Source organism: Struthio camelus, chromosome 20, assembly GCF_040807025.1.
Source record: "Struthio camelus isolate bStrCam1 chromosome 20, bStrCam1.hap1, whole genome shotgun sequence".
Classification (NCBI taxonomy): domain Eukaryota; kingdom Metazoa; phylum Chordata; class Aves; order Struthioniformes; family Struthionidae; genus Struthio; species Struthio camelus.
Window position 1 is genome coordinate 7,436,557 of NC_090961.1, and position 13,131 is coordinate 7,449,687.

At 51.2% G+C, this 13,131-nt stretch overlaps 1 protein-coding gene across 15 annotated transcripts in view; it reads left to right on the plus strand.

Annotated features, from left to right (window-relative positions):
• Positions 1 to 759: 759 nt before the first annotated feature.
• Positions 760 to 13,131, plus strand: part of DNM1 (dynamin 1) — a 74,146-nt gene continuing 61,774 nt past the window's right edge. For 11 of the 15 annotated variants that reach the window (XM_068914721.1, XM_068914720.1, XM_068914722.1 and 8 more), the window contains exon 1: positions 761 to 1,091. In XM_068914721.1, coding sequence (XP_068770822.1) covers positions 931 to 1,091 — 161 coding nt within the window. In that variant the 5' untranslated portion in view covers positions 761 to 930. Of the gene's footprint in view, positions 1,092 to 13,131 lie in introns of all 15 variants that reach the window. The other 4 variants (XM_068914723.1, XM_068914708.1, XM_068914715.1 and 1 more) reach the window with 1 other exon arrangement.

Consider the following 13,131-nt stretch of genomic DNA (forward strand, 5'->3'; position numbering starts at 1 on the left):
ACAGCAGCAGCATCTACTGTTTTGCAGCCATGAACAGAAACCCGGGAGTTTTTCACCCATGCCTTAGTGAATTAAGTCAAGGGGCAGAAATGCAGGAGCGTTTTTGCACGCCCCCAGTTTAATCCCGTGTCAAGCATCACTCATGCTCTGGCCGTTCCACAAGCGCCCCCCTAGCACAAAGCCCTCAGGTACAGGTTTACTGACCCAGCCACACAGGTGCATCAACCCAAGCGTACAGGTTTATCGACCCAGCCACACAGGTGCATCAACCCAAGCGTACAGGCACACTGACCCAGCCACACAGGTGCGTCAACCCAACCGTACAGGCACACTGACCAAGCGGCGCAGCGCGTCAGCGGAGCCGCACAGCTCTACAGACCGCACCACACAGGGGCAGCGACTGCACCGTACCCCTGTGGTGACTGAACCAAACCGCACACGCACCCCGACTCAACCCTACAGGTACACGGGCCCCGCCGTGCGCAGGCCGAGGGCCGCACGGCCCCCAGGCCTGGGGCAGCGGAGGGGGGGGGGTCGCTGCAGTTTCGGGGAGCGCGGTCTCCTGCCGGCGGCCACCCCCACCGCCGCCCGCCGCGGGGCTCGGGGCAGCCCAAGATGGCGCGGAACCCGCGGCGGGGCGCCCCCGCTCCTGCCCGCACTACAACTCCCAGCGTGCTCCGGGGCTGGGGCGCCCTTCAGCCCCCCCTGGCGGCGGCGCGGGCGAGCGGCGCGGAGCGGAGCCCGGGCGGGCAGCGGGGCAGCGCAGAGCCGGGCGAGGTGCGAGCGAGCGGGCAGCTGCCACCCGCCAGGGCCACCCGTCGGTGAGGACGTGGGGGGCCGCGGCGCGGCACCACTGCCCCCTCGGCGGCGCCAGCAGAGCGGCGGCGGCGCGAGCTGCGCTGGGCGAGGTGCCGGTGCGGCGCCGCAGCCATGGGGAACCGCGGGATGGAGGACCTCATCCCCCTGGTCAACCGGCTCCAGGATGCCTTCGCCGCCATCGGCCAGAACGCCAACCTGGACCTGCCGCAGATCGCCGTGGTGGGGGGGCAGAGCGCCGGCAAGAGCTCCGTGCTGGAGAATTTCGTGGGGAGGTGAGGTGCTCGCCGAGAGCCCCGTCCGCCTCCCGGGCAGGGCGGCCGGCGGCGCGCCGCAGCGCGGCTGGGCGCGGGGGCAGCGCGGGGCGCGGGCGCGGGCGCAGCCGCTGGATGCGTGTGCGCGGGCAGCGCGGTGCGGGGGCAGCGCTGGTCGCTGCAGGGGCAGGGCGGAACTGGGCAGGGGCCGAGCTGCCGGCTGCCCGGGACAGGGCAGAAGCAGAGCTGCGGGATGCACGGGGCAGTGTATGGGCAGAGCTACCGGCTGCCCGGGGCAGTGCAGGGGGCAGAGGCAGAGCTGCCGGCTGCATGGGCCGAGCTGCCGGCTGCATGGGCAGAAGCAGAGCTGCCGGCTGCACGGGGCAGTGCAGGGGCCGAGCTGCCGGCTGCAGGGGCAGAAGCAGAGCTGCTGGATGCATGGGGCAGTGCAGGGGCCGAGCTGCCGGCTGCAGGGGCAGAAGCAGAGCTGCCGGCTGCACGGGGCAGTGCAGGGGCCGAGCTGCCGGCTGCAGGGGCAGAAGCAGAGCTGCCGGCTGCACGGGGCAGTGCAGGGGCCGAGCTGCCGGCTGCAGGGGCAGAAGCAGAGCTGCTGGATGCACGGGGCAGTGCAGGGGCCGAGCTGCCGGCTGCAGGGGCAGAAGCAGAGCTGCCGGCTGCACGGGGCAGTGCAGGGGCCGAGCTGCCGGCTGCATGGGCAGAAGCAGAGCTGCCGGTTGCACGGGGCAGTGCAGGGGCCGAGCTGCCGGCTGCAGGGGCAGAAGCAGAGCTGCCGGCTGCACGGGGCAGTGCAGGGGCCGAGCTGCCGGCTGCAGGGGCAGAAGCAGAGCTGCCGGTTGCACGGGGCAGTGCAGGGGCCGAGCTGCCGGCTGCAGGGGCAGAAGCAGAGCTGCTGGATGCACGGGGCAGTGCAGGGGCCGAGCTGCCGGCTGCAGGGGCAGAAGCAGAGCTGCCGGCTGCACGGGGCAGTGCAGGGGCCGAGCTGCCGGCTGCATGGGCAGAAGCAGAGCTGCCGGTTGCACGGGGCAGTGCAGGGGCCGAGCTGCCGGCTGCAGGGGCAGAAGCAGAGCTGCCGGCTGCACGGGGCAGTGCAGGGGCCGAGCTGCCGGCTGCAGGGGCAGAAGCAGAGCTGCCGGTTGCACGGGGCAGTGCAGGGGCCGAGCTGCCGGCTGCAGGGGCAGAAGCAGAGCTGCCGGCTGCACGGGGCAGTGCAGGGGCCGAGCTGCCGGCTGCAGGGGCAGAAGCAGAGCTGCCGGTTGCACGGGGCAGTGCAGGGGCCGAGCTGCCGGCTGCAGGGGCAGAAGCAGAGCTGCTGGATGCACGGGGCAGTGCAGGGGCCGAGCTGCCGGCTGCAGGGGCAGAAGCAGAGCTGCCGGCTGCACGGGGCAGTGCAGGGGCCGAGCTGCCGGCTGCAGGGGCAGAAGCAGAGCTGCCGGCTGCACGGGGCAGTGCAGGGGCCGAGCTGCCGGCTGCAGGGGCAGGGGCCGGGCCCCGCGGGCAGGGAGCGGGTCTCCCCGCCGGAGGGGGGGGTGAGCGCCGGTGCCCGGCGGCAGCCCCTGCCCGGCGCAAGCTGTTATATAAGGGAGGGGAGCAGAAAAGTCGGGGAAATCGCTCCCGAGCGGCGTCTTTGAGCTGCCCCGGCGCGTCCCTCGGTGCTGCCCGGCCCCGGAGGTGGAGGTGGCCGCCGAGAGCCGGGGGCGGTGGTGGAAGGTGTTAAGTTTAATCCCCTCCGCCCCCTCCCCCGGCCCGGCTCCGCTGTCCTCCGTCGCGGGTGCCATGTCAGGAGGCGCAGGAAGGACGGGGTTATCTCTCTGCCCCGATCCCCCGGTGCTACCATTTTGTGTCGGGCACGGTTCTGCCGCCCTCCCTTCCCGTGACCTTCACGTTCATCTTCTGCAGCCTGGGGAGATCGCAGCCCGCCGGCCTGGCTACCGGCTGCGAGCGCAGGCACACGACGCCTGGGGAAGGGGCTTGTTCCCCGGCTTCTTTTCGGCCTCGTTAAATAATTGCAATCCCTGATACATGGGTTAATTATCAAGGACCCCCCCCCCCCCCTACGAGCGAGGTGCAGGGCGCTGGTGACTTGTCTTAAAAGCAGCTACTGCTGCGATACCTGGTCAGTGTTTGTGTGGCTTTTTTTCTTTTTCTGCAAGCTGTATTTGTGGCAACCTCTGTTGCACATCGTTTCTCCTCCCATTCCCTCCACCCTCCTCCCCAAACCCCCACTTTTTCTTTCCGTGGGAACAGTTTGCTAACAAATGGCTGGTACAGCTCTCCCGCCATCGGAAGGGGCTGCGGTGCTGTATGAATTGCTTGTTTATCTGAGAGCGTCCCCAAATTTTGGACCTGTGCAAGAGTAGGCTTGGGCCGCGAGTGCAGTCTGTGCTAAATGTATTAGGAAAACGGTGCAGTGGTTGTATCTGGTGGAAAAGCAGAGTTGGAATGATTTTTTTGTTGTTTTTGTTTTAGCATATAAATACACATCCAGAGAGGGGTTGGGGGTCCGCACGAGTTGCCTTCCTACAGTCCATGCAGCATCCTCCAGGGATCCTGGGAACTGTGCCAGGGGAAGGACCTTCCAGAAACAGTTATGTTACTGAAGCCCGGGTCATAGGCCAGGACCCGCTTGTTTGTCTTGATGAGTCCTACCTTTCCCCTAAGGGGAAAGATTTACTCTGCTATAGCTTACTAAGAAGAAAGGGAAAATAGGTCCTCAGGAAAACGTGAGCAAAGCTCTGGTTCACCTGTTGGCTCTGCTGTTTTCATGCTGTCAAACCTCCTGAATCCTTTTGAGAGGATCTAGGCAGGCAGTGCTGCAGTGGCGTAATATATAACGTATGGCTGTTGGGCCGGAGGATGGTTCTTCTAAGGACAGCCAGTGAAACAGAGTATGCTGTCCCTTCCTTGTGGATTGAGCAAACAGAAGGGGATATATATTCGTCCTTGGTGAACCTCCACAAAAACCAATTGAGAACTGGGGGGTTTGTCTGCCTGACAGAGAGCAAATGAATGAAATTCTGTTTTCTATCTCTTCCTAATGATTCCTATCCCAGGAGAGCTTGTGACCTCACCGTGTCCCATCAGCTGGCTCCGTAGCCACATGTTATGGTGCTGTGGCTTTTACAAAATGAAATTATGAAGGGTCCCTTGAGCAGAAGCTGAGAGGCCTGAGTGAAACAGGCTGTAGAAAAGCATTTAGAGAAATAATTGAAGCGAAAATGGAAAATATGTCACAGGAAAGAGGTCTTTCTCCATTTGATACCCTTGAGTGCTGACTAGTTTAGAGACTGGTAATGTGAGACTTCTTACCACAAGAATGTATGTGCATATGCTGCAAAAACAATGCTGTTAAAATAATGATGGGGTCCTGCTGTGATGTATCGCCCTTTTTCTTTTTGTGTAGAAGCTTCCTGTGGTAGGAAGCTATGGAAATAGTATCTAGAACAAACATGACTCCTCATGGCATGGGTTATTTTCCTGTCTGAACAGGCATAAGAGATTGCATGTAGACCTACTGTGTACCAATATGATTATTGCTGTAGTGTGGACATGGCATATGTCACTGCTCCGGCTTGACATCAGGATGGGGGAGCAGCTATTGCTCAGCAGCTGCTCACTGCACAGTGGATATGAGCGCTGATGAATTTCTCTCCGAGTGGATGGAAATTTGTGCAGGAACAAATACAGATGATGTTGGTACTGACTGATCTGCTTGATGGGGGCACTTGAGGGACTGGAGGCCTCTCCCGGGCTGGTTTCTCCCCCTCAGTACATGAGGGGCTTCTTTCAAATTGTGGTCAAGGCGCGTCCATGTAGCAGGGCGGCGCAGTCACTCTCAGTGCCAGACCTCGCCCGTGGCTATGCAGGACTTCAGTCTAGGTCTGCCGCTGGCGTCTTGCAGTAGCACTAAACCCCATGCACGCTGGAAACCTCAAAGCACAGAGGAGCGATGCTGAACACAATCAGTGTTTAGTTTCATATCTCACCAGACTTTTTTTTTCTCTCCTCCTGAATGCAGTGGCTTACTAGTTGCTGCTAATTAGTCTTTCAGTGTCACTTACTCTGCTGTTAACGGATTACCCAACAATGCAGAGCCTGTATTTATAATACCAGATGTCGATGTGGCTGCTATGTGTGCTTTTGCTGCCGAGGACTGAGCACGGTGACTAGGATACCAGCTGACGGTGTTATAATCATTGAAGATGCGAGAGAAGCCGAGAGGAAGCCAGGCAGGTGACATACCTCCTTGTGCACTGGTTTATCCTGGGCCTCGCAACGGGGAGGAAGGTTAATCTGGTCAGCCCTCGGCGTTTCCTGTTGGTGCTGTCATAGGCTAATTCAGGTTGGAAGGGACCTCCGGGGGACGTTTAGCCCATGCTTATGGTGTTACTACCTTGCCCCTTCCAACTCTTACTTTATTTGGAAGGCCTTAGACTGTGCACCAGTGCTAGCAAAATTGCTCTGATAAAAAGAATAAAAGCTTATGGTGTGTGCTCATTCAACTTGAGAGAGTCCAAAGGACAGAGAAGGGGAGATGTGTAAGACAAAGCCCACAAAGCTCTTTCTAAAATCTATCTGTATTCATACCACTCTTATTTTGCCATGTGAAAATAAATAACAAGTGCAGGTGCCTTTTTCTAAATAAGATCTCAAAGTGCTGTTGTACAAGTTCTGGATTTGTGGGAGTATTACTGTTATCTGTGCTTTATGAACAGGGAAAACTGAAAGCACTGAGCTGTGTTCAGACGGCTGCATAAGTGTCTGCGCTGTGTTCTTGCTGGCTGATCCAAGGCAACGTGCTGCTCAGCCCTGTTAGGACAGCTGCATTGCTCGTCGTGGAGAAAACAAGGCACCTCTGACTTCTGGAGAACAGATGGTCTAAGGGGGCTGCTGAGAAGGGAATGACTAAGGCCTGCGAGGAGTAGGTGGAGGGACTTGAATGGAGATGAGGCCCTCTCGTTTCTGGTCAAGGGAGCTGAGCGCTGTCAAAGCTATGGAAGCTGAATCTGGAGTCCCAGACCTGAGCATTAGCCTCAAAAGCATCCTTCTCTCTTGGGAACTTCTATACCCCAAGCCAAACAGGGGTACTTAGCTGTCTGTCTCCAGGCTCTCATGGTACTTGCTGAATTAGCTGATATTCATACGTTGCCTGGTGATCGGGGCGGCTTTGGCTCTGGAGGAGGAAGCGTGTGTATTTACCATGCTGCGTAAAGGTGTTTGCACCTCTGTACGTAATGTAGCGTAGTGCTGCACAGCAGAGCTAAATGATTTGGCTTTTGTCGAGGTGCATTAGATACCTGTGTTCACGTGTTTAATGCAGATGGCTGAAATGAGCTTGGTGGGTGTAAAGTACCTTAGGGCAATGAAACTCTAGGCTCTGATGAAGCTTTATTGGTATTCTTTTGTTTAGAAAGAAAAATGGCACTCCTGAGCGTTGATTGTCTCTTGGGGGATTCTCAGCGAATTGCTGAAGGAATATGGGGGAGGGTACAGACTTCAACTCAACTGTGCTGTGCTAACCCAGCCTAGCAGACTGAAATCTCAGCAATGAAAAAAGGTATTCTTGTAGTATGAGCTAGCATATGTAAAAGAGCAGGAAAAACACAGCATTGCAAGCAGCCGTGGCACAGTGTCTCTGGGAGCGCTAAGCAAAAGTACCTATTCAGATTGGTAATTTGCGCTACTGTAATTGCTTTGACAAAACTGGACAAGGGCAAAGCAGCATGTTACATTTGTCTTTGCCTTGCTGTATGACATACTGAAAATGCAAAGCTAGATCTTGAAGTCATGAGTTTTAGTTTGGCTTCTGGTAGATTATGACTTACAGGGGCAACTGCATGTCTTCATGTCTCAACCTCCTCCAGCCGTAGATACTTACACCCCTGATATATGATAAGGGAGTACCTACTTTGATAATGTACACTTTGCTTTCTTGTGGGAAGCTTCTCCAGCAAAATACCTTCAAATGTGTCAACAGCAGCATTTAATAGCTACTTTCTAGAAATGGAAAAAGCCCATACGGATGCCTGCAGAGGTGCAGATACCTGGCCTTTTTGGATACCGCATGAAAACGGTTTTATCGACAATCTTCATGCTTTACGTTGGGCTTCTGCCACAGTATTTGTTTCATGAGCTTACTGACTGTTGCGTGAAAGAACTGATGGATTAAATTTAAAAATCATAGCTATGTTACTTACAGATTGAGTTTCCACTATACTGGGTAATGCTGAGCATCGATGCAGTACTCTAATGGCAGATTTTAAATTGAACAAGGAGATACACTCACTCGCTCTCGACCCTTGCCACAGAACAGGTCTTTAAATGTAATTATTTTTTATGATAAATATATTTGTGAGCTGGCCAAATACTGTTATGTATTGCAGGTTAAAGGAGTAGGCATTTTGGGGGGGAAATGACCTATCCAGGGTTATAGAGGATGATGCAAAAGCCAGGAGTAGGACTCTGCCTTGTAGTGAAATAAATCATGGTCAAATAATAGTCCTTCAAATAGCAGTGAGCATTTAGTCTTCAGTAAAGATTGTGCCTCACTTCTGATCAGGTTAATTGGAGAAGAAAGGAAAAAATGGAGCACAGTGGAAATGGGTAGTGTGTTACAATAGACCACAAGAGAAAATGATTTAACTTCAGAGACATGTATATCGCTCCCAGTAAACACTTGTGGGAGGAGGAGCATTAGGGGGAGATACGTAATTAAATCATAATGTAACATGGATGGCTGTAAGACGAAAAATAAAATGCCTGGATCTCAAGGTCTGTAGGTGCAGCAATGTCTGGCCATATGATTTGTCCTCTGACACTGTTTACGTGAATGTTACAGGGGAAGGCTCAAATACAAGTTTCTAGTGCCTTTCCTGCTTCCTGCAGCAGTTAAATGTTTACAGTCAGACAGTGAGGTCTGTAGGGTTCTTCAGCTTAACTCTTTAGTGATGATCTCATGCTTTTGGGACCTGCCTATTGGCCTCGTGTTTACTAGGAAAAGAGATATCCTTATGGCATGTCTCAGAGTATGCTGGAATTAACACATGGAGAAGGTGACGCTCAGTAACTTTGCAATTAGGTGCTTGCCTGGACCTACCAGCCTGTGAAAATGGCATGTTGCCTTATTTCTGGAATTTATCACTTAAGAGCGAGCATGTCAGGAGGATACCTTATTTGCTTTTGTGGACTCTTCCTTGTTACCATAATAATCCTTATGCTGGGAATCTTAAAACATCTTACGCATTAATTAATCCGTAAGGTACTTTGAGGTAGCAAGTGCTGTGTGTGTGTGCGTCTGTTTATAATTTATAAACAGTATGCTGTGGCATAGAGCTGTTAAAGGTCTGCAAAACCAGTAGGGAATAGAAGTCATAGTACCTGAAAACTTTCCCTACTGCTAAAATAGTTAAAATGCTAAAATAGTTATCTGTTCCTGTCACTGGAGGGGAGGAAAAAATAAAAAAACCAAAACACTAAGTGCTTATAACATTGCCTACCGTCAGATTACACTGGCATGAAGATAGAAAAAGACAAACTTTTTTTTTTTGGCTACTGATTGTTTTCAGAAGTCTTAGTTTAATACCTAGCTGGGGATGCCAAGCGAAGTCCTTGAACCTGACATCGCCAGATGCTCCGAGTAGGCAGAGCTCCACTAGACTTAAATAGAAGGTGTGGGAGTCTGTCTGAGGTGCCTCGTATCTGAGGCAGCTTCTGAAAATGTTATTCTACAGCAGGAAGCAAACCCTGTTCCTCATCTGGTGAATTACTGAATGTCCCTACTTTGTGCTTAACTTGAAGCTTGAGCCTGGCTTTCCAAGTGCAAGTAAAATAAGAATCTTTTGAGTGAAGCTTTCTTAGCATCTAAGAGGAATCCTTTTGAGGGGAAACAGAAGTTTGCAATTTAGCCTAAGTTAATCAAAGAAAACTTAGTGCTTGTTGTGTTCTACCTTCTGGGGTAAAACTTATTATAATGTATTTGAGCAGCATGTCTATTAGACAGGAACCAAACCCATGTCTGCTCCACCCATGTGAACCAACGCTCAGATTTGTTTCAGGCAGTGCATTTAAGTGGCAAAATCAGGAGCGTGATTGAAGGTGGAGGAGGTAGCAGTTGCCTAAAAACTTACGGTGTTCTGCCTAAATATCCAGTGTAAAATTGGTTTTGAGGTGGTATCTGTGAAAGGAAATTTACTGCAGGGTGCCCAGTAAACCTTCTTCCTGAAAAAGCAACTAAAAAAAGAAGACTCTTTGAGTGTAATACTTTCCTCCTTGGATTGACGAATCTATAACCATATGAGTCAGAGCACTGTCAGTTGGGAGGAGAGCTAAAACAATCTGTGAAAAATAAAAATCCAGTCATGCATAGTGGGGAAATAGCCCACTGCTAGGAGCGTTTCTCATTGCACTTGAACTTTGTTCTTCCTGATTTCAGACCTGGTTTTGCGCTTCCCAACTGAGAGTGGAAGCTCAGGTTAAAAGGAGGTCATCTGTGTGATAACAGGTAGATGGGCCTGTGCAGCCTCGAGACCCAGGTTGCGTTCTCAGCTCTGAAGCGAAGTTCTTGAGTGACTAATTTCTTTGCACCTTTTTCTCCATCTGTAGAAAGGACAGGGTATCGGTCTTGCTTTTGTGGGTCTGACAAAATATCGTGTCATGTAGGCTTGTAGCATTAATTGGCACTTGAAATAACACTGGAAAAGGTTAATCATGAAGTAGAAAAAAATTTCTTAACAGTACATTCAGGCTCCGCAAAGAGGAGGCACTGATGTCTGCCTGAGTGTTTGGGAGAACTGCCTTCTCTACTGCCGTGGTGTGATGGGAGCTTTGGCCTTTCGTGCAGTCTCATTCACCCTCTGGTATCAAATGTCACCAGTCGTTTAGGTCTGCTCTGCAGAGAGGTCAGGCCTGATACGGCCCTCTCTGGCTGCTGATGGAGACCCTAGGCTGGCTTTGAGGGCTTGGGGTTCTCTTGGAAATCCTTGGGAAATGAGAGGCTGTGCTAGATGCAATGGTAGTATTTCATTTTGGAGCATAGTCTTTCAAAGATGCAAAAGAGTTGTGCGGACTGTGGACTCCTTGGAGCTTGTGTTTCAATACCTGTTGCCGTATGGCCCTTACCTCCTTTCCTATCATCATAGGATGCCAGATGGTGACCTGAATCAAAACCAGTGGGTTGTCCGGGTCTCTAGGCAGGGATGAGTAGTGCAGGCCCTATGAAGGAATGAGCCTAGAGCTTTGGAGCGACTGTAAATGCTCTGTCCAGACTTTAAACACTCTGGTCTGGCCAAGCCTGGAGGGGTCAGACTATGCAAGCAGGACTGGTGCTGGAAGCTCCAAAAAGCTCTTTATTTACTTCTCTCTGTGGCACTTCTAAAGCATGCATCATGCTTATTTTTAGGTGATTTGATGAAGTCTAGAAATTACTATTGGATGTCTTGCTCAGGACTAACTACTATAAATATTGGTATGGCTGTGAAATGAGGACTGAGACAGCTCTTTGGTGTTTACTGAGGGGCAGGCAAGAGTATGTATCAAACATTGTGAGTGGCAGCTGAGAGCGCAATTTAATGTTAAATATTTAAGCAGTTATTCTGGGAAACTCATTGATACTTTGCACTGGTGTCCAGCTTTTCATTTTTTGAAGTCCTATTAGAGAATGTTGTAATTTATAGCAGTTTCATGCAAAGCCACTCATAACTGTCTTAAGCTCTTCTATATAGCTGGGAGAACAGAACAATTAAGTTACTTGCTGATGATCTTCTCCTGTGTGGCCTTCAGACTTGTCACAGCTCCTAGGCTGACCATAATAGACATTGCTTTTCTTTTCTTCAAGACATGGTATGGGAAGAATGAGCCCTGAGTCTGAAATCCAGTGTTCTCGGCTATGTTAGATGTTCTCAAAGCTCTGGCAGGCCCAGCTGTAACCAAATGGAAGTGGGATGGCGTTTCGGTCCCTTGCAGTTCAGCATGAGATAGTCTTGAAATTGTTGGAAGCAGGCATTATGCAAGCTCTTCAAATTGTCTTCTTGCTGACTAGAAGCAAATTTGCCAGCTTCTGCCACTTTTCTGCAAGTCTTGTGACTTGTGTGGCTTTTCTTAGAGCCCTGGACACGGTAATTAGGCTGGCAGAAGAGCAGTGTAGCTTTTGTATTGAAAACATCAATTTCTAACATGGATGCTTATGGGGTTTTTTTAATGTGTCAAATATTTTGTTTTTTTCTAAGTGTTCCAGGAGACCAATGTAAAGAATTCCAAAACTAAGACCTGTGTCGTGAACCCTTCCCTTCCTAAAAATTGGGGCTTATATCCCGAAACTATAAGCCCTGCTAATATACTTCTACTACGGTCATGCTGAACAATAAGTTACACTAAATGAGGTTTGGGAGAAACCCAGTTCCTCGCTTGTGACTGAAACGGGAATTGAACTCCGGTCTCTAGGGCAAAAATACTGTTTTAATAATTTATTGCCTCAACGGTTCCTTCTAACACTCCCTTTCCTGTTTCTTCCGACCTCAGGTTGCGTTGTTGCAGCTGCCTTGAGGGGTGAGGAGTTAATGCTCCCGTAACAATCACATGAATTGCGGGGCTCTTGTCTGGCTGTGCCAGTACGGACATTTTGTAGCAGTGAAACTGAATCTTGATATAAGAGGGGTCGGGGTAGTATATGGGCTGCCTGAGAGAAGACATAGCAGATATTAAGCTGATACTGCTGTGGATTTTGGCTGAAGAGCCAGGCAGTGTTGCTCAAATGCTGTATAAAAGTTGAGCATAAACTGCAGCCATATCGCGGAGCAGTTTCTCAGCTACGTTAACAAACTTTCTCAAAGCATCGTCAGGCAGCAGTCCGCAGAGATGCGGAGTAGTCGGTTCTCAACATCTGCAAGCGTTTGTACAGCAGAGCTAATCTACCCAGGAGAGCACTAGGAAAAAGCTTTTCCTTTGAGGCGGGGGATCAGGGAGGGGAAGGCTGAATTTCTAAGCATAAGGCAGAGAGATTCCTAAGGGCCAAATTTTGAAGTCTTTGTTTGATTCTCCTTTGCCTTCCTGCCCCTCTTGCCTGTGTAAAGACGGTAAATTCTTTAGAAGTTGGCTCAGAGCTGTGGCAACAAATCAGCAGGCTGGGTTTCAGCTCGGAGAGCGCTTCCTTACCCAGGTAGTTATAAACCTCTATGAACAGGGGCTTATAATGAAAATAACTGTCCCTTTGCCACCCGAGTGCCGGCTCAGAACAGTTCTCTATCAGCAGGGCAGTACACCTGATGCCCGGTTCAGAATTGGGCCTATAGAAAAAGCAGCTCTGACTAATTTTTGTTTATACTAGTGTTTAGCTCCACTAACTTGCTTGAGGTTTATTCTGAGCAGCTTGCACTGCTGTGAGTCAGGATAGGGCCCTTAGATTCTAATGCGCGTTAGGTTTTCTCTCTTTTGGGCTGCTGTGATCTCTTGGGTAATCTCTGGCTATTTCTTAAGCTGATTGTGCTTTTACTTTTAATAGAACCTCCTCTATGAATAGCTGGGAATTGCCTGAGCGTGGTGGTGGCCTTGAGAAGATCAGTCGCAGTGGGGTTATCGCTAGAGGCGAAGGAGGGGATTGGTATGTACTGAAGTGCAGAGCAACCTCTAGGGATTGGTGCATGACATGTGTCACGCTGCAGAGCTGATGCTGCAGCTCCAGTGCTGAAACTCGGGTCACCTCTTCTACATCAGTGCAGTTCTCAGAAGAGATCCCAGCAGGATTTCTCTTTCCCTTCAGGCTAGGCTACTTTGATCTGGTGTTCCCGTTTCTAGGGATTGCTCTGTTTATGCATGTTCCCACGTGATGCATTTGTTATGCCAGGCCTGCAAACTACCTGGCACTCCAAACTCATGTTGGAGAAGGAGGTCCATTCCCTGTATGAATTCTTACAGACTATTTAAAGAAGATTTAGAACAAAAAAAGTGAGGCACTGCCTTAGCACTTCATCTTTTGGAATCTTATCCGGACAACTTTGATTTCAAACTGGACACCTGGACAGGCACAAGCAAATGCTATTAGAAATCAGTG